Source organism: Coccidioides immitis (genome assembly GCF_000149335.2).
Source record: "Coccidioides immitis RS genomic scaffold supercont3.3, whole genome shotgun sequence".
In the NCBI taxonomy this organism is placed as follows: Eukaryota; Fungi; Ascomycota; class Eurotiomycetes; order Onygenales; family Onygenaceae; genus Coccidioides; species Coccidioides immitis.
Genome location: NW_004504308.1, coordinates 1327173 through 1347850, shown reverse-complemented (window position 1 = coordinate 1347850; position 20678 = coordinate 1327173). Strand labels below are relative to the sequence as shown.

Here is a 20678-nt window from a genome sequence, read left to right as displayed (position 1 = left end):
CTAGCGTCAAGAACACGAGCTTTAATGAGTGGGTTGTGCTGACGGGCACGGAAGAACAACTACGGAGAAGCTCACTCAAACAGAGTTTAGCTCCGAAATCCGCAAGCTCACGCAGCACAGGATAATTTTGCCAAGATCCGAGAATTCAGCGCCATGACCATTGACAACCGATGTATACATTTGACTGAAGACTGTGAAGTTTTTGCACGGCAGGACTGCTGAATTATGAATCTCCTTGAGGTGAATATCACTGTTGTAACACAAGTCAGATCGCCCTACAATGAAGGGCAACTATACTCACAAGGCAAGAGTTGAGTTGGGTGGAATTAGGCCCGGAAAGCCACTGATTAGGTGATGTTAGTGTAAGAGCTGTTCATTGTAACAAGGCGGCCATACCGATCCATATAAGCTTCCTCTCTGCGTCTGTTAGCCTTACCCTGACGAAAGTTGGTCACGTATAGAGAACTTACGGAGAAATAATGACACTACATGCTGCTCCCTTGGCCAAGCTCAGTACTGCGTTCTCAAAGCCTACAAGATTGTAGAGATTAACGTGACCGGAACGAAGTGATTCCAAAGGCAGATGTCCCCTACCTTGGATAACTTTTCCTGTCCCCAAATGGAAAGTAAAATCACCTCGCTCTTCGGTCGTGTCAATCCTATGTGCCAATTAGCATGCCATGGCTCCATCTAAGGTAGCAGTTTGCCTTACCTTTTACCGCGGCAGCCCGTTTTTCGGTCATAAAGATACCCGTTGTATGCTACCGTCACCTTATCTCCTCGAGTGGGTCTGCTAACATCGTTTATCTCTGTAGTAGTCGGCTTTGTCTGCGTACGGGGCCGATCTCCAGAAGCACCGTCAAATCTGTCGGATCCAGCATCTGACTGCTGACTATTCTTGTTGGCCTCGTCGGGATTTTTTAGGTGATTGCACACCTTATCGAGAGCAAGAGAGGGATCAGTCATGATTGTGGACTATCGAGTATGATCCTTAAAACTACTAAAATGAAAAACAAGGGAGTCAATTGCATGGGAGCTTAGTTCCTTGAAAGAGCTTCGGAGAAAGTGAAATTCTGTTGAGCTTTATATTCCTCCTTTGGTAGCACATACACGCGACTTGTTGTTCTCTGGGTGCCCTACTTTCTTTCTGCTCTGTCTCATTCATCTTATCTGTTGCAGAGCTAGCATCCGGCATCTGTTGTAATCCTCTATACTGCAAAATAATGCAACAGCTGTATCCGAGAATGTGGCGCGAATAATGCCAACGATAACATAATTTGTTCATTCCAATCGCCAATCATTTTCCCCACCAAAGTCTTAGTTATCTAGAACAAACAAAGGCACGCTACAGAGTACATGAGCAAAAATAGTGTTTGGAACTCGCTTCCACACGTCATCAAAGCAAACAGGCAAAAAGAGATAAGGAGACGAGCAGCAGTAAAGTATGGACCTGGTTTAAACTCACGGTCTGCTCAGAAGCCCCACTCAACAAGTGGGGCTAGCAAGACTTTCATCAGCCTTACATGGGGGCGTTCCAACTACAATTAATGCGCAAAACAATTGTATTCCAAGAATAAAACAGCTAATGAATGGATGTTTGTAAAAGGAGAGGAAGCAGTAATAGAGCAAACAGCTTTGGAGAAGGAAAAAGCTGACGGATACAAGAGAAGCTGCTGAGGGAGCAGAAGGAGCGGATCGCTGTTGCTCAACAGAATCTCCCTTGATCCGACATGGATATCCGCCACCTCGGGGGAAGCGGGTTACTGTTACTATGTTCTTTGGCCTTGAGCATTTCCACACTTCCGCCGATCCCATCAGCTGTCTATAGGCACCTCAGCAACTGGTGGATGCGCGAGGATCGAACGAGCCTGTCTGGCATTGCTGATAAAGCCTGCGAAAGACTCCTGCCGCAGCAGCCAAAACAGAAATTTTTAGAAAACAAATCACCAATTCAAAATACAGCAGTGAGCCATCAAACAGCAAGCCCTATAGCGGCGACAGAAAGTCCTGACCAATTTTCACCACTGCCCGAAAGTGAAAGTACTTGAGGTTAGTCAACTAATATGTTTTGGGTGAGGCCATTTTCTAACCTGCCTCTGGCAAGACATAGAACTTGCAACTACATCTATCCAGACAAACTGCTCTCAACACGCGAACGAGAAGGGCAGGACAACTGCCCAAGGCTATCCCGTTTCACATAAGGGCAATTTACCTGTTGGCGAGTGGAATTATGCTAACTAGATCATCAGAAAAAGGTAACCTGAGAGAGCCTGTTGTTGTTCCTCTCACATTACCCGCAGTCCAACTGCTCCTGGATATTGTAAAGGAGGGAGACAGTCATCAGTTACAAATTACCTTCCCAGATCCATATGTTCAACAGCCATTTATGCTTATTCCATTGGAGATAGGTAGTCAAATCATGCGAAAATACATGAGCTAAATCTAATCATCACTCTGGCTGCTTGATAAATTTTACTTGGGAACCTTTCATAATCCAGCAGTAAAAACCAGGCTCAAGAAACACCATTATAGCTTCCTTCACCAGGTCCTGATCAGGATAACTTTTAACACACTCATTGCCTTTCAGAATACTGACGATCCCTCCGTTTCCTTTAATAACAATAGCAGTTGTATATTTAAACGGGCCTATCACTAGGAATGGATTAGGCGAAATCCATTTTTCCTCTCCGACTCCAGCGTCCACTTCCGCGTCAGGGTAGTTGGTCTAATACAATATTAGCTCTCCTGCAATACCCCTTAATTGGAAATACAAACCTCCTTCTTATAGATTTGTTTGAGTTGTTTGTTATCTTCCGCCTCGCGATTTATGTCCAATGTATGTAAGGAAGCCATGCTGATGATAGAATCAATGGAGCCGGGAAGGAGAGACAAATTATTTCCGGGTTCTCCTAAGACATCAAACCGACAAATATCTGGTCGATAAATAATTAACATATAAGACTGTCTAACTTGAGAAGTAGGGACAAACCGAAGTACGCGGAAGAAACTTGTCGCAATGAATTATTTTGTGCCACTAAGAAAAGGTAGCTGAAAAGAAGGAAAGGAAAGTAAAGAAGGCCTCTGAGAGATATCCCAGAGTCAAGCACTGAGTGTCTGCTGTGGGAAAAATATGAATAGAAATGGTGGTTTCGGTGACGTGAAAAAGTTTCAGTTTGACATTCAGGAGATGGTGCCCGCATTCTCCATCTCAATGAGATCAGTAGGGCGCAGAGCGGGGCACAGGTAATCACGTGCGGACTCTGGCATCATGGTCACAAGCGGCCCTCTCTGTTGTACTGTGCTGTTCTGCCCTGTTCTGTCCTGTTCTGTCCTGTTCTGTCCTGTTCTGTCCTGGCATCCTGTTTTACTGCACCTTCCTTCGCAATCGGTGATGCATATATATATTGGAGCAATGAGCCGCTACACAATTGATTGCTTCAGAATAGCTATGCTCAACTACAGACTTTCTTATTATAAACTCCTGATGACCCCCTCAAATGCCCTTACATGATCATTTTGTGAGCAAAGTGCGCAGATATACCCCTGCTTGGCATTGATGCAGCATAACCATGTAACAGAAGATTATGAAGCAGAAGAGAAGTGTCAGTCTGTCTGGTCAATCTTCTGGCTTGAAGAAGGGCCAGAGTCTCATGTCTTGCCACACTGTGCCTTTGCAAAGTGATCTCTATGGCAGCTTTTGACTCTTAAATGAAAGTTCTTATCATGGGTGCAGAGCATGTGGGCAGCAATCAACTCAGTCTGTTGGAGAATTAGGGCCACCATTGGTCCAATGTGCAGAAGCTAGCTACTGCTGTGGGATACCCATCATCTTGAAAGATCAGCTGATTGACTTTTGCACTTTCAGTGCACCAATATGATGAGATAATGCACCTGAAATGCCCCCACAGCCCTCTGAATGGAAAGGAGGGGCACACCAGACACCTGAATGACATCATAATAGTGACCAACAGATGCAACAATACATTAAAGTCAAGAATTGATGTAAGAGCTGCCTTCTCTTTCTCTGCTCTCTTTTCAGCTACTGAAATATCCTTGCTCAGGTCTGCTAAACACTGCATTTTATGGAGAACTGCTGACTAGAAAGTGTGTCGAGACACTAGTCTCTATGTAGTTAGTCTCCAGCTTAGCGGCTCGGATCTTCTTTGATCTGATGCAGAGTTTTCATCTTGCTTCTCATCCCACAATCCTTTGGATGAGAGGAGAGAGGGCATGCATATCTATGGAGTTCATGTTCTGTGATTTCTATAGCTTTCACATATGATTAGTAGCCTTGTAGGTCCTTCCAAGAGATTCTGAGCCCTTCTTTAGGAATCTTTGAAGCCTTTGGAGTTGTCAAAAGAGGAAAAACTCTTGACAGAACAATAGACATTGACCTGGAGAGCTCCTCAGCTCCAACCCCCAATCCAACCTCCAGAAATATGAGTCCAGTGAAACATATGGAGGATGCTAGCACCAACACAGGTGCACATTCACAGCTAGTGGGCATCACATGGTGGGTTGGCTTTCTACAGAGCAGCATTGCAGGCTGCCAGTTCAGAGAAACAACTTCCTGAATTGAAAGAAATTTCAATATAGCAGACAAAATGGTTACAGACATCACTGGAACAACAATTTGGTTAATTCCCATGCTACAAGACAAGAAAAATGTGAATACTTGGTTAAACATTGTCAGGTTGCAGCTAAACCACTATGACTGGGGGATTCTATACAATGCAGTAGTGTCAGAGCCTACAGAGGCTTCTGAAGATATATAAATTAAATGGCAAAGTGCTATGACATCCTTCATTACATGGCTCAGCTTAAGCATGGAAGATGATGCTCAAGATTGAATCAGCAAGCACTATGAAGGCAATATTAATGATCCTGCTCTCATGATATTCTACACAAAGCAGCTCTTCCTAAAGCCTGATAAAAATACATGCATTCATGCAGCAGAGAATTATTTCTACACACATCAACACAACTATGGATCAGTTATGCAATACCTCAACATACTGCTTGAACAATATCAGAGAGCATTGCAAGCTCCTCATCCATTATATCCTTCCCTAGTGATTAACAAGATAATTGAGGGTGTACAAGTGATTAATGAGAACTATATAGATAGTGTGCTATCAATAGTTTGAAATACAAACCCAAGTGACATAACATATGAGGATATGAGAAATCTTGTGCAGGAGGTAAAGAAATATGTGGAAGCTCTGAGTGAGATATATATGGCCAGACAAATCAAATTCAAAGAGACTGCCCCCAACAAGCAAATTGTACAGAAATATGCTTCACAGAAGGGAGTCTTGTGGGATAACCATGTCAAATTCTTATGCAAAAAAATATCTAGCAAAATAGATGACAACTGTGGATATTGTGAGACTCCAGGTCATGCCATACAACAATGCCCTCACCTTTTTACTGACAAGAGATATCAAGGATGGAAGCCAAAGCCACATTTATGAATGAGACCAAGGCCCAAAGGAAGATGGCACATGAATCCTGAACAGAAAAACCAGAGTCAATTCAAATCTCAGCAACCAAATTCCAGTGAAGATGCTAAGGATAATACAGGAGAAAATCATCTCATAATAGAATTTGAAAATAGCTTTGCTGGCATGGCATTTGAATCTAGCTTGGTGGCATCTGTATCTGAAAGAGCTGTTGGTCTGGAAATCTGGCTTGTTGACACATGCTGCAGTCACTTGATTTGTTGCAATAAAGTCTACTTTACTAGCTTTGATTCTACTACAGATCATTGGTACAGGACTTCAAATGGAGAAATCATTTCCATAAAGGGTAGTGGCATAGTATGTGTTAGATGCATTGTCCAGAATGGCATTGTCAACAAGATCCATATATGTGCATGGTATAACCCAAAGTTGGGCACAAATTTGCTTTCCATGAACCAGTTGACTGAAAAGTTGAATCTCTACTTTACAGAAGTAGACCACATGCTGCAAACACAAAGAGACCACAAACTAGTGGGATATGCTAAGAAAAGTGATGGTGTTATAATCCTTGAGACAGAGCCACTTCATCAGCAAGAGAAAGCCATTCAACAGACATACACTACTATAAAGCTCATGCTGGAGCTTCTCCATAGATGGCTGGGACACTGCACATTCCCTACCACACAAAAAGCAGCAAAAGACCAGGAAATCAAAATAGAAGGCCAAGATACTTTCCATTGTGAAGCATGTGCACTAGAAAGGTCAAAATGGCAGATATCTCAAACACTACAGATCTGGTCTATGGTTCCTGGGCAGAAGATCCATATTGACCTTCAAATCATAAAGCCAATGAGTTTTCAAGCCTTCAAATATGCTCTAATAATTGTGGATGACTGCATGTGTTTTAAATGGGTTATACTACTCAAGAATAAAGCTGAAGCTTCACATAGTCTCCAGAAGCATGTCAAGAGGCTCAGAAATCTACTAGGCTTCTATATGGATACCATACAAATGGATGGAGGCACTGAATTTTCACTATTTAAGAAGGAATTTGCCCTGGCCTGTGGAATTGAATGCAAAGTGACTGCTCCATACACATCTGAGCAAAATGGTGTAGCAGAACAAATCAGCAGCTATTTAGTAGAAATAAGTTGTGTCATGATTTTAGAAGCAAAGCTTTCACAAGAAGTCTGGAATCTGGCCTTGCAAACTGCTTGCTACATTATGAATAGAATCTCTCTGGCTGGAGGTGGAGAATCATCATACAAGCTCTTTTGGAAAAAGAAGTCAAATCTACAGCACCTATGAGCTTACAGATGTATAGCCTACACACATATTTTGCCAGAGGATAGAGTGAACTACAATAAGGTATATAAAATGAAATCCAGGGCTCAACTTGGTTGCCTAGTTGGATATGAAGATGAGAATGGACATATTTATAAGATCTGGATCCTGGAGACTGGCAAAATTATACATACACACAATGCCAAGTTCAACAAGGATGTCAATGCCATTCCAGACCTCCTGAAAAAGGAAGATTCTAAGCTGAAGAATAGATTTACAGAACTCTTTGTGATTCCAAGCTTCTCAAAGCAGGAAGCTATGAGGGCAGTGAAGCAAGCTGCTACTAGGCTTCTACCAGCTTCAACACAAGAGCCTACAGAGGCACATGCTCAAGAAGCTAACCTGATTGAGAACTCTGAGATCCCAATACCTTTCTGGATGCAGGAGCAAATGCATGGCCTACAGCTTCAAACAATAACACTGTCACCTCAGAAGACTTCTTCAGCACCTGAATGCATGATGAGATTTCAAGAGCCTGTTCATGAGACTATTGAAGAAATGCCAGAGCCTCCATATAATGGAGATAGTGACAATGACTTGATTGAGGGCCAAATCCACAACAAGATGTTCAGAGATGTGTTGGAAGAACTGGAACAGAGCACTGAATCCATGCCTACACACAAACCAGAACCTACAGCTTCAATGGAGCTGAACCCTCAGCCTGCAAGACATGTATTGAGCTGTACAACTAAAGGCAAATCACCAAGACTATATGGAGATTACACTTTCTATCTTGCAGCTGACCTGCTAGCTTATAAAGTTAAGGTTTCATGCAACTACAAAGAAGCTATAACTAGCAAATATGCCAGTGAATGGAAGAGTGCTATGAAAAAACAAATTGAGAAGCTAGAAGCTGCCAATACTTGGGAGCTAGTTGAGATGGATTCAATAGATCCTACAGCTAAGATTCTACCTGGCAAATGGGTTTTTGACTTGAAAGTGAATGCTGACAGCTATGTTACCTCCTTCCATGCTAGATGGGTCATATGCGGTAATTTTCAATGTCCTGGCCTTGATTTTGATGAGACTGCTGCATCTGTAGTCACTGAATCAGCTATCAAGCTTGCACTTATAAAAATAGTGGTTGAAGATATGCACTGTAAACAAGTTGATATAGTTACAGCCTACTTGCATGCTATACTTAAGCACCATAAGATCTACATGAGCCTTCCAACTGGAACAGAAAGAAAAGGCTTCATCTGCAGACTCCAGCAAGCTCTGTACAGACTGAAGCAAGCAGAACATCTTTGGCAGAAGATCTTCACAAAAGCTCTCATGGAGATTAGTTTAAAGCCACTAAAGAATACAGATCCATGTGTATTTATAGATGAAGAGTCTGGCCTGCTACTAATAATCTATGTTGATGATGCTCTTATTGCTGCTCCTACAAAAGAAACTGTCACTGATTTCAAAAACAAGCTGTCCAACTGTTTCCCTATAAAATCTCTAGGTGAACTGTCAAGATTCCTAGATTGCAAAATTGAACAAGATCATACAAAGTGAATAATCTATCTCTTTCAAGAATTATATGTTCAAAAGGTTCTTGCCAAATTCTACATGAGTGGCTCAATAATCCAGACCACCCCTATGGCAGAAGGAGTATGACTTACACAGGAGCCTGAGCCTAGTTCAGTAGTTGCTGAAAGCATTGTGAACTGGCTGCAACAGCTTCTTGGAGCTCTCAATTGGCTCTTGATAAAGAGCTGCCCTGATATTATATTGGCTGTCAACAAACTCCAACAATTTGCTATGAAGCCAACACTAGAGCACCTAGAATATAGCAAACAAATACTGTGTTATTTGAAAGGATCTCCCATGCTAGGCCTAACCCTCAGAGGCACCCCAAAGCCTGGAATCCCAGAATTACAAGTCTATGTGGATGCTAGTCACCAAGACTGCAAGGAAGGACACTCAACAGAAGCATATGTATTATTTTATATGGGAACTCCCATTGCATGGAGCTCAAAATGCCAAAAGATTGTTGTGCTGTCAAGCACAGTAGCAGAATTTTGTGCTCTTGATTCTGCTGTGAAGAAAGCACTCTGGATTCAGAAGCTCTTACAAGATCTTGATCTTCCAGCAAAAGCTCCAATTCCTATATATACAGATAGTGTGAATGCTATAGCACTAGCTCACAAGATCATAAAGCAACAGCATGCTCAGTGTTCACTTCTTTTCTTAGTGTCTTTGCCTCACCCACCAAATGTCATTACCAGCCACTACTGCAGTCATGCCCCAACAGTAAGAAATAATCCTCTTTCTGCTGCTACTCTATTACAATTGCAGGCTGTTCTGACATATTATAAAAGTGTTGTCAACCACACAGCTGAGCTGTCTTCCCCTGCAAGCTGTCCTGAAACCCCTTGCTTGGAAGACCTCCAGCTTCAGAACAGGTCTCTCACCCCAGGAAAGTCATGCAAACACCAATTGCTCCAGAAATCTGCTGCTGCTATCAGTACTCCCATTCATTCACAGCCCCAGCCCAATGTCTTCACTCTAAATTATGATGATGGAACCCACAGAGTCTTTGCTGGTGCTGAAAAGCACACAGCTTATGACTTTGACTTACCTGTTACTGTAATGTCAGTGTTGGAGAAGAAATTACAGCCTGCAAATAAGATACCTGTCAACACATTAACCCTGCAGCCCAAGATCTATCAGATCACAGAAGAGCAGTTGAGAAATGAAGTTTGCACCATCTATACTGGCATTATTCTTGTGAAAAGAAAATGTATTAAGATTGACTGCCAACAAGCTAATAATTCTTCAACCCTGACCAATGAGCAATAGCAGGCTCTCATGACCTTGCATAGAACTCTTCTACATAAGCATTATAATTTTTTTTTTAGCATTCCAGCATCTGTCAGTAAGTCCTGCCCTCCAGAGATCAGCCAGTCACTATGCTATGCCTGCAAGAATGTGAAGACATGCAATTCATTCATTTCTGGAACTTTTGCACTACAGACTTTCTGAAATGCTGGACCAAATGCTTTCCTTCATATATACTGCCTATTCTATAATAGCCCTGCTTCTTGAGAGTGTTCCAAGCTTTAAGAATACATGGATTGAATGTTTGGGAGATTTGGCCTGGTATAAAATAGCTGTAGAAGAGTCAGATATTCATGACAGAGAGGTCTGAGCTAGAGTGGCAAGATATTAGTACAACAAGACAGCTGACAAGTCTTCTATAACTGGTAGAATTCAGCATCATCTTGCTGTTCTTGCCAGACCTAACATTCTTCTTCAGCTGTTCTATTACTTCAAATCTCTTATTTGTGTCCATCTATTCTCAAACACCAAGAATTCTATTCTTCTTCTTTTCAGCCTCTGTCTAGAATAAAAGGAACCACTTCACCATCCTTCTCTGATATTATTATTTGTGAGAGCTTACAGAGTTCTTTTCAACAAGCAGTCAATACTTTTATTTCTTGAGTATGGGTATGAATTCATATTCTTTCTGGAAACACAGATAAGCTGTATAAAGTCAAAATGAAGAGAACAGAAAATCTATTTTGCTTCTGCAAATTTTGTCTCTCTTTTTAAGTATGATCTTGGCTCTTTTATTGGCAAGACATTTATTAAGATCACTAATTTCTCTGTCAACATCTCTGAAATTAAAGATTCCTACTACATTCAATATAGTACTTCTGCTTCTAAACTATTCTTGCACCCTGTATCTCATTCTGGTCATTTCCAAACCTCTGTTGAAGTTATTTCTTATGTCTCTTGTTTTATATTCCACACTCTTGCATTAATGCTAAAACATATTGGTGATAAAAATGTTCTCTCTCATGTACATGTCTCTTTGGCATTTCTGTAATCTTTGGCATTGGTTTCTAAGACTATGTCATATGCTCAGTCTGAAATACCATGGCAGGCATTGGTGACATTCCTAAATACACTAAACATACAGAGCTTGAATGAATCTTGTTTAAAAAGTCAAAGTTTTCCCATGCCAGAAAGTAAAATAAAGTGCTATCTTCCAGAAGATTTCTCTATGCATAAATTGATTTGAAGCCAACTATATTATCCTTCTGGGTTTTTTAATTTTTCCATGTTGGAAGATGATAAGGAGTGGTCTTTAGAATCCCCCAGCATTACAGCACCAAGAACTGAAAGATGTCTCTGGATTGGCCATTGTCTTGCATCTGTGAGTTGGGAACTAGTATTCTAAGTATTCTCACCATGCTGACTATTGATTTTAACTATTTCCTTAGCTTGATATCTGGATCTCTTTTAATGAATAACAGAAGAAGTTTATTGTTAAAGATTTTGCTCTGGAGCTTGAAAATTATGCACAAGGCCTGGCACTTTTTGATGAAGCAGGTCAATTCTTTAGTGAAAGAGAGCGTGTGGAGATGAAACATGAAGGGACAAAAGGACAGAGAAGAAGGGCTTCTAGGGGAGAGAGCAGGAGAATGTCAAGCACAATTGGCCTGGATGATGAATTTGGTTGTGATGTAATTATGTAAGTTATTGTGTGGTTGATGTCATTCCACACACCACTGAGAAGTGGGGTGTGCAGTTGGGTCTCATTATGATTCTTTCAATGCAAAATTCCACAATCATCTTGTTCCACATTTCACTCTATATTCTCCAGGGCACAGTGACCTGATCCAAAGCCCCACATTGCCCTGCCATAGATACATGTCTTTTGTTTTTCATCATCCCAATAACATTGAGATTCCTATCACCAGTATTTAACACATGTGGACTGGATATATATAAGTGCAATAAACTGTAAAGTTGGTTAGTACTGCTTGTTGCTTTTCATTTGCTAGTCATGCAATTGTAAGGTAATGCCTTCTGCTGACAGAAAATGGTCTGCCCTAGCATCACACTTTTGAATCCTGTTTGAACAGCAGACAACATGTCTGACATCCCCCTGACTGATGATGCCAGAAAACTCTTGGAAAATTTATGAGATAGCCTCCTTGAAGCCGCATATGAAGAGGATGATAGGGGTAATTGAAAATACAAACATGAAGCTGTTGAGCCATATGTCATGCCACTACTGAAAGCAGCTGGCCTTGAGGTATGCATATTCTTCACCTGGTGTCTTTACTATGCTGAACAGAGGCTACAGGGCTGGAAATTTACTGTTTGGAGATTTCAGACATATCTTCATTGGGAAACTCTGCCTGGTGCTGTTAAGCTTTTTCCTATTTGGCTATTATCATCAGCTGCACACAGTGAGCCGGGGGGTTTGTTGACATATGGCATGGTGAGAACAATTGATGGTCCTGTATCTGTTGAACCAAGATTTGAGGCTGTTTTTGCTGTGCCTCCTGATAAATTTGGGGAGCAATCTGATAAATGATGCCTAAGCACTGTATCAAGACTATAGCTATCAGAATATAACCTTTATTCATCATGTATGCGGAAAAGGATCAAGGTAAACAGGTGCATTGGCATGTGATACTTCACTGGCCTGCGCATGTAAGAATGGGTTGAAGTTCAAGGAATTCTGTGCTACACTGCCAACCCGCGCATGTAAAAAAGGGGTTGAAATTCAAAGAGTTGAGATATTTATAGTGTTTGTATATGGTAGAGACAAGAGTAAAGTTGTAGCCAAGACAAGAACATATATCTGACAGCCTGCTTGGTAAGTTTGTTTCTTTAGCTGGAGATTTGGAGTCAGGCTTACTTGATTTCTTTCCTGGCCAAAATCTTGATAATACAGGGTATACAGTATGGTATAAACCTATTCTGAAAGATGAGTAGTTGTGCTCCTCCAATGCAGTCTATAAAAGCTTCATGACTTTATTTAGACTGGGAGAGACATCCATACTTCTGAATGAGTTGAGCACCTATAACTATCAGTAAGACCCAGAAGACTGCAGAAGAGAATTTCCAGAAAACAAACATAGAAGAAAGATTTCCCAGCTTACATGCTCTCAGCTCTTATGCAACAGTTGTGCAATGCAGGAATTCATCCAAATGCTTCTGGATTGAAGTTGTTTGAGATTCCTCTTATCTGAATGACTAATATATTGATGCATCATCCAGTTGACAGTATTCTTGGAATTTCCCATAAAGATCAGCACCGCGCAGTAGGACACAAATATGAGATCTTGGAATTTTGCCAGTAACACTGCAAATTCTCCATCTGTTTTAAGGTTGCATGCTGCAGAGGCATACTTGCAACCTCTCTTAATTAATTTCTTGGTGTCTTCAAGCAACAGTGGTATATCTGGAAGAGTAGGACTTTCGGAAATGCTTTGCATTGTTGTCAAGATATTTATAGTGTTTGTATATGGTAGAGACAAGAGTAAAGTCATAGCCAAGACAAGAACATATATCCAACAGCCTGCTCAGTAAGTTTGTTTCTTTAGCTGGAGATTCAGAGTCAGGCTTACTTGATTTCTTTCCCAGCCAAAATCTTGATAATACAGGGTATACAGTATGGTATAAACCCATCCTGAAAGATGGGTAGTTGTGCTCCTCCAATATAATCTATAAAAGCTTCATGACTTTATTTAGACTGGGAGAGATGTCCATACTTCTGAACAGGTTAAGCACCTATAACTATCAGTAAGACCCAGAAGACTGCAGAAGAGAATTTCCAGGGAACAAACATAGAAGAAAGATTTTCCAGCTTACATGCCCCCAGCTCTTATGCAACAGTTGTGCAATGCAGGAATTCACCTAAATGCTCCCAGATTGAAGTTGTTTGAGATTCCTCTCATCTGAATGGCTAATATATTGATGCATCATTCAGTTGACAGTATCCTTGGAATTTCCCACAAAGATCAGCACCACACAGTAGGACACAAATATGAGGTCTTGGAATTTTGCCAGTAATACTGCAAATTCTCCATCTGTTTTAAGATTGCATGCTGCAGAGGCATACTTGCAACCTCTCTTAATTAATTTCTTGGTGTCTTCAGGTGACAGTGGTATATCTGGAAGAGTAGGACTTTCAGAAATGCTTCACATTGTTGGGTGACCCAGCAGTATCCATATTGTCTGCTCATTTTTCTTGGGAGATTGAATCCAAATGTGATTTCTTTTCTCATCCCATTTGTGCATAGGTCCAATCTCTGCTAGAAATTGATCCAAATCTGTCTCCCACCGCGGCCTTCTGATATGTTGCCGCTTGAAGGGTCCGGGTGGTGTGTTACTCACAGGGAGAGAAGAGGATACTGGCCATTCTACATCTTTATTGTTGAGAGGATCATAATAAAAGACACATAACTCTGGGCCGGAATTGTCGTTCCTCAAGTTTGGAGAAGGTGGTGGGGAATTGGGAACAGGAGCTGCAGGGGGGGAGCTAGAATATTGGGCTTCTAGCAACTTTGTTTCAAGGTAGGTAATGTAGTCATCATCACTGCCTTCAAAGGGGAAAATTCGTTGTCTTCTCATTGTGTCTTTGTTAGGTGGTGAAAAAGTGAGGGAGGATGGAACAGGTAAATTTTATGGAAATTGCCCAATGCCAGTGGGTCAAGAAGGTCATTTGACTTGCGAACTGGATTTTTACACTAGCCCAAAAGTGGCAGCACAATATTATCATGTCCCTTTACTCATACCGCATTCCAGCTGATGCCCTGACAAAGCATTGCAATCCAATCTCAGGTTTCTAAAGATAATCTTTGCTGTGCTACCCTGGAATCACCTCTGCTGCTTCATGACACAGCTTGAAGTCCATGGTTTGGACCTAAGTTTCTAGGTTGTAGCTGCAAAACTACCTGATAATAGTCTTTCTAACACATCCCACCACCCCATGTGCATGAAGTTGCACTCTGGGCTAATATACAACTTGTGTCCTCTGGACCCTCTGCCTGGGAAGAACTGTTGGAAGCTGGTTTCTTCCCTATTATAGTGAATGAAGGGCTATGGGAAAGTGAGAAGAGGAGGATATATCTTGTTTTGCAGGCTTTGGATGCTGGAACTCATCCCTAACTAATTAGCTGCAGATGACTGTCTAATAGGTGATCATTCCACCATGAGGAATGAAACATGTCTGGAGGTTGTGATCACTTAACTCTTCTCTGTCAAGTGCTAGATTCTGTGATGATGGATCATGGGATCACCTGCAATGGCAGGATTGTGGCAGGTTATAAAGGGCTCTTACTGCTCTTTAGTTGCCTTCTGCTTGCACTGCCATGCTACTGCATGATTGGTCTTACTATCACAAGGCAACTGTCTTATTCTACAAATGATTGCCTATTATGCTGGAGGAACTCCCCATTGAGGTGCTTTTCAATGCAGCCTGTGTGTGGCTAATTGTGATTTTGCTTCTGCATGATGAAAGCAATTGGCATTTCAATTGGGTCTTGGTTGTTGCAGCAATTGTCCATACTCTGACTCTAATTATCTATGTTGTCTTGAAATTTGTCAGTAATGGTGAGTGGCTGATGTACTTGAGCTTTTGACAAGGCTAACTCCCCAGGCCACTCCTTGTTCTGGTTACTGCTACTGGGCTTGTTGAGCATCTTCCCCGCACAATATGAGGTGAGACACACCTTGTTTCCCTCAACACCCATGCTAATCCTTAATTTGCAGATCTCCTGAATGGGTTGTATTGTGGATGGCCTCTTCTTGACCCAGCTTTACTGTTTTCTCAAGTACTGCATTTGGCTTTCAAACCTGCTGAAAGCCTGCTGTGCCACTACCTCTTTCTACTGCACAAAGGTCTTTCCATCTATATCAGTCTTGCAGAGTCTAGATGTGGTGATGTTCTTTATCCTGTCACAATGGTTTTTGCGTCAATCAATGCCTGAAGCCCCCAATTTGGAGACATATCTCAAGCTCTTTAGAAGGGACCAGGGTTTCTATGTGGTATTGTTGGTGGTGGAATTCGGTTGCGCCATATTTCAATTTGTGGTGGGCCAATCTGATTATCTGATGGGGGTGATGTCAATGACCATGGAATTCTGCATGTGGCAGCACTCATTTGTTGCTCTCCTGCGCCCTCAAGAGCTGCAGTCCATTGGCTCAAGAGATATGATTCTAGGAGGTGGGTTATTTGGATGCGGGTAGCTGTCCACATATGTACACTATAGTTTCCATCTCTGCTTCTACCTCTGGCATGGGCATTTTGTCCCAAAGCTGACAGAGCCCGGTCTGGCTTGGATTTTCATTACCTTGTTTGTTTGTGATGGTATATAAAGTAGTGAGTCAACCAAATTGGCCTCTCATTGGTCTACCAAATTGCATCAACAAACACATTCTACAATATGCATTTCAAACTGCTTTTCTGCTCCTCTTTTACAGAAGATTCCCGGACTCTAGTGCATGATATCTTTCAATTTGTGGAGAGTATCTATCTGCAGACAATTCAACACTTGAACAAGCTTCAAGCTGCTTTGAAAGTATGCACTCTGCAAGGTTTTGTTGATACATACTAATAAAATATAGGAACAGGGACACCATGCTATCATGATTAGAATGACAGAAGCAAAGGAGATTCCAGACTTGTTCTATAAATGGAATGATGTGAAAAACCAGTTCCCAGTTCTCTGTGCACAACCAGAAGTGGCGGGTATTATGTGGGACACTCTGTGAATTTTGACAAAGGGAGTTATCATCTGCTGGCAGGATAACCTGGAAAGATTCTATTCTGTTAATAATGCCAGGAACAGTTCACCAGAATGTGTTTCTGTCTGGAACTTTCTTGATACTGTAGAGGAGGCTGTTTCTCTCAACCTGATTTTTGATTATTTCTGCTGTCAGACTCTGTGGTTTGGGAGATATAATTGTTGAATTAGTGGGGGACAAGGCAAGAGACTTCTCTCAGCTAGTGTGATATCAGGTGGCAGCCACTCGCATGGTGTGCTAAACAAGCCACATTCAAATGTGAAAGGGTTGGTAGGGGCTTTTATTAGCTTGCAATGTTTTACCCCTGGCCCTACCAGCTTCATGATTCAAGGCTTGCAGGTGCTTGTGGTCACAGAGTACTCTGTGCTGTATTTGTATTGGTCACATTCTTGCACCAAGTGGGGCTGGCTTAAACCAATTAGATTTTAAACTGCTTATAAGCTCCATTAGCTTTCAACCACTGACAGAGCTTAATGTTGAGATTTCATTCTTGATTGCTCTTGTTTGATTCCCCCATGGCTAACTTCTCTTAGGGAAGATATTTTCTAGTTCTAGTTCAAGTGCATCATCTAGACTGCCTTTCTAACCTGTGCACTCTAACTACTGTTCCTTCACAAAGCCCAACCTCCCTGTTGGAATGTTACTGAATGCTATCCATATCCAGAATCTTATATAACCCACAGAAGCCTGTCAACTAATCAATGTTGAACATGTCCTAGTCTGATAGGTCTTAGAAATCAAATTCAGTCTCTATTCCCACAGGTGCTGTCTGGGCAAGGGCAAGCAGGCCTGAAAGCAATAACCAGGATACTCTAATTAGGGGAATTGGCTCCATCTCTGTTGTTATGCAACTATGTGAGAGATCACAGGTGATAGAACACAAAGACCTGCTCTCAACAGTCTCACCTGGTGTGAACATGCAAGCTGGAACTGTACTCCCCTGGCATTTCTGAGAGACAAGGAATGAAGGGACTTCAGCAAAGGTGCTATATGTGTCATGCATATGACTGAGCCTCCACACCAGAAAACATTGCTCAATCCTCCAGCCAGCCAGGCAGTTTCACTGGAGCTTGGATGTTGCTCTCTGTTATTACTGTTTGGCCCCCTCCCACAGACAGCCACCTGCCGCGCAAGATAGTCATGCGGGCTGCAGGCAATCCATAACTGTGAGTGCAGCACTGGATATTATCAAGTTTACACTAATTTGAGCTTGTGGATGAAAAGTACAACAATTTCTGTATAAGTAGTTCTTTTTCTGCAATCTCTTCTTTCTTGAGACATTTGTTTCATCCTCCTGATTTGTCTTTTCTTCCCGGGAACCTGCCAACAGATAGGTTGTTGGGATTTGTGTGTTTTCTGATAGCATGCTCTCTCATCTCTTCACAAAAAGAATTTTCTGTATAAGGATAGCTCTAAATATCAAATGTTGCACCACTGGTGGGTATGAATACCCTTATCAATGTTCACTCTGCTCACAGGTATGCTCAGATAACATAATGATATCCTTGATATCAGCTTCTTGGTGCCTGCTTCATCTAAGTCTAATGCTCCTGAGATCTGAACCTGCTGTCATCTGCAATCTTGAGGGCCAAGAGAAGAAAATTCTGTCTTAGAAACAAGAGGATTAGGAAAGGAAACTGGATTTATCCCATACACTTCCAAGCTATGCTTATGAAACCCTCACTACTACACTTAGCTACTACAAGCAATTCACCAATACCCCATTAGATGCAAAAGTCATTCAGAGTCAGCAGAAAGCTTTGATGGTGAGAGTGAGAACACTTGCCAGCACAAATGAAGAGATACCTGATCTTTCAATTCTGAAGTTTGATGCTGCTGCAAACATTATAATACTCTGTGCAAGTGTTGGTGTCTTTGCAATTTGTCCAAAGCTCTACAATCTAAAGCTGATAGACTCTAAGAATTATGCCTTCCAGCTCAGAAAATCACCACTATACCAATTGAAGTGGATCACTGCAGACAAAGTAAAGGAAGAGCTGGAAATCATAAATTATGGTCTATTTTTGCCAAAGAAATTGCAAGATTATGTGATTGCACTGCAGGACATGGGTAGCAAAGCACTGAACCACATGGAGAGAACTCTGGTAGGTATTACATTATCTCTTTCCCTGATGTGATTCTTGACTTACTTTTCTCATAGGCTTCAAGTCTTGCTCTCCATCAGAGTCTGCTCCATCTATGCTTGGTCCTTCTTGCATTTGATCCTCCAGATGTAAACTGGCTTTGAAAAAAGTGTGAGAATGTTATTTTCTGGGAGCAGATAGACCAGGAAGAGAAATGGACCTAATCTGATAATCTTTCTGATTCTGAATATGGTGGTGTCACCTCTGTGCTAGCAAGTTTCTGCCAGTTTGATGGCATCAAATTAACAGACAGAAAGTTGAAGAATCAGCATGAGGTATTGAAAGCAGAGCTGAGAGTGATTGCTGGCAAATCAGCATCTATTCTATCAAAGAGTGATGAATTTACTGCCTTTGCAAACATCATGATAATTTGTGCCTGTCTTAGAGTTTACACCATGGATCCACAGGGAGATGAAGACATCTACCACTACATGAACTTTAAGACTCACACTGCTCAGCTTCACTTGTCACCACTGTATAAGAGCATGAAGATTACATCTGAGAAAGCACAAACCAAGTTTGATTGCATTATCCTCTTTCAACCTAAAGAAGATCATTGATTAGTACTATGCTATGATTGCAATTTGTTGCCAGCTCAGATGAAGATCATAACCAGCTGTGATGATTTCCCTAAACCTCAGCAACTTGAAATAGCAGATGCTAAAATACTCACAGGAAGGAGACAGCATTTGCAATTTCTAGGAGAAATCTGATTAATATTCATCTTTCAGCTCTTTTGTGTTTTTGATTGGTGGGATGGAATAAAGAAAGCACTGTATTTTTTTTTCTTTTCTTCTATTTTTTGTACATAACAATTTGTTACCCAAACACTTCTGCTTAGCATGCCCCAGCTGGTATCTATCCAGTAACCCATTTTCAAACTCATGAAACTTGTGGAGTGAGCCTGAGCTGTTCACAGGCTGCCCAGAAGAGGCTTGCATGTTGATACCATTGGTATTTTCTCATACATTAAAATATGCATGAAGTATATTACCATGTACATACTGACTGCCCAGATCCACTTCCAATACAACCAGATAGAATGCCATGATGGGACTAGGTCAAGGCCATGTGGTCATTGGTGTTAATGGCTGGAGGCCTATCACCTGGACTGTTGGTGAGAAAGTGGGATGATAAATATCAAGGTGTTTCCTGCAGTCCATCCATAGTAAAATATCCCTCTTCCACCACACATATCTCCTGAAATCTTGTCAGGATAATGTCCTTTCCATTTTGTTGTGTTTTTTGATTAATTTTGTAAGTTACAATCTGCACCAGTCAAAATCATCAACCATAACTAATGCTTGACTCCAAGCTGCTATTGATATGTCTGGCTTATCATTAATGTCTGGGCATATCATCAGCTCAAACCAATTCCCCCCTCTGGCTCACTGGGTTCTGCAGATGTAATGGTGGTCATCTTCTGCATCAATATCCACAGAGAGAAGCTGGCAGAGACCCTCAAGTCAATTCTCAAGAATGATCTACAGAAACTCATTTTGGTAACTGTTGAAGAGGAGCAGAGTGTGGCCAAAGAGATGATTGAGATGATCTGACTCTGTCAGGCTGAACTCCAGATTATTACAGTGCAAACACCTGGTAAAAGAAGACAGTTGACAGCAGGAATTCTGCTTGTTTCCACTGTTATCACTGTGCTTGCAGATGATGATATTATCTGGAAAACTCCTCATCTTCTTTAATGAATGCTTGTACCATTCAAGAAGAAAAGTATGGAAGAAGTTGGCACATGCCAGTGTCTTCAGCACTGTCTAATGCAGAGCTTGTGCCAGTGAATTTGAAGTTTTCTTGGGGCATTGTACCTTAAGTGGAGGAACTTTGACTGTACAGCAACAATCTATATGGATGGAGAGATGCCATGTATTTCCAGATGAACTGCAGCATATTGCACTTGAATTCTGCAGAATCCTGATTTTCTTGGAGCTTTCTGCACTGAATTCTGGCAGGGTAGTGGTCTTCAGCCTGATGATGACAATTTTATCACATGCTGGCTACATTCACACTTCTTGAATATGTATTTTCAGTATCATTCAGAAGTGTTGGTATTGACAACTCTTGAGAATAACTGTGGGTATCTGAAGCAATGTCTCCACTGGTCTCAAAGCAATTGGCAAAGCAACCTGCACAGCTTGTTCTGTAAGTAGTTGATCTGGAGGTCAGTTCTGAATAA

General features: G+C 41.5%; 6 protein-coding genes across 6 annotated transcripts; 3 read left to right on the top strand and 3 right to left on the bottom strand.

Moving 5' to 3' along the window:
* Positions 1-466: 466 nt before the first annotated feature.
* Positions 467-966, bottom strand: CIMG_08422 (uncharacterized protein; the record flags this gene model as incomplete). Its single annotated transcript, XM_001241258.2, has 2 exons — positions 467-659; positions 713-966. 2 exons carry the CDS (start codon positions 964-966, stop codon positions 467-469), a joined length of 447 nt encoding a protein of 148 aa, XP_001241259.2.
* A 764-nt stretch (positions 967-1730) lies between these two features.
* CIMG_12164 (uncharacterized protein) lies at positions 1731-2241 on the top strand (the record flags this gene model as incomplete). Its single annotated transcript, XM_012358578.1, has 2 exons — positions 1731-2040; positions 2111-2241. 2 exons carry the CDS (start codon positions 1731-1733, stop codon positions 2239-2241), a joined length of 441 nt encoding a protein of 146 aa, XP_012214001.1.
* Positions 2242-2449: 208 nt separating this feature from the next.
* On the bottom strand, positions 2450-2853 carry CIMG_08423 (uncharacterized protein; the record flags this gene model as incomplete). Its single annotated transcript, XM_001241259.2, has 2 exons — positions 2450-2725; positions 2776-2853. The coding sequence occupies 2 exons, from the start codon at positions 2851-2853 to the stop codon at positions 2450-2452; spliced, it is 354 nt and encodes a 117-aa protein (XP_001241260.2).
* A 10409-nt stretch (positions 2854-13262) lies between these two features.
* Positions 13263-14171, bottom strand: CIMG_12165 (uncharacterized protein; the record flags this gene model as incomplete). Its single annotated transcript, XM_012358579.1, has 4 exons — positions 13263-13328; positions 13410-13454; positions 13614-13711; positions 13931-14171. 4 exons carry the CDS (start codon positions 14169-14171, stop codon positions 13263-13265), a joined length of 450 nt encoding a protein of 149 aa, XP_012214002.1.
* A 1814-nt stretch (positions 14172-15985) lies between these two features.
* CIMG_08430 (uncharacterized protein) lies at positions 15986-16313 on the top strand (the record flags this gene model as incomplete). Its single annotated transcript, XM_001241266.2, has 2 exons — positions 15986-16120; positions 16167-16313. The coding sequence occupies 2 exons, from the start codon at positions 15986-15988 to the stop codon at positions 16311-16313; spliced, it is 282 nt and encodes a 93-aa protein (XP_001241267.2).
* Positions 16314-18109: 1796 nt separating this feature from the next.
* On the top strand, positions 18110-19050 carry CIMG_13206 (uncharacterized protein; the record flags this gene model as incomplete). Its single annotated transcript, XM_001241267.2, has 3 exons — positions 18110-18451; positions 18508-18532; positions 18740-19050. The coding sequence occupies 3 exons, from the start codon at positions 18110-18112 to the stop codon at positions 19048-19050; spliced, it is 678 nt and encodes a 225-aa protein (XP_001241268.2).
* Between the last annotated feature and the right edge of the window lie 1628 nt (positions 19051-20678).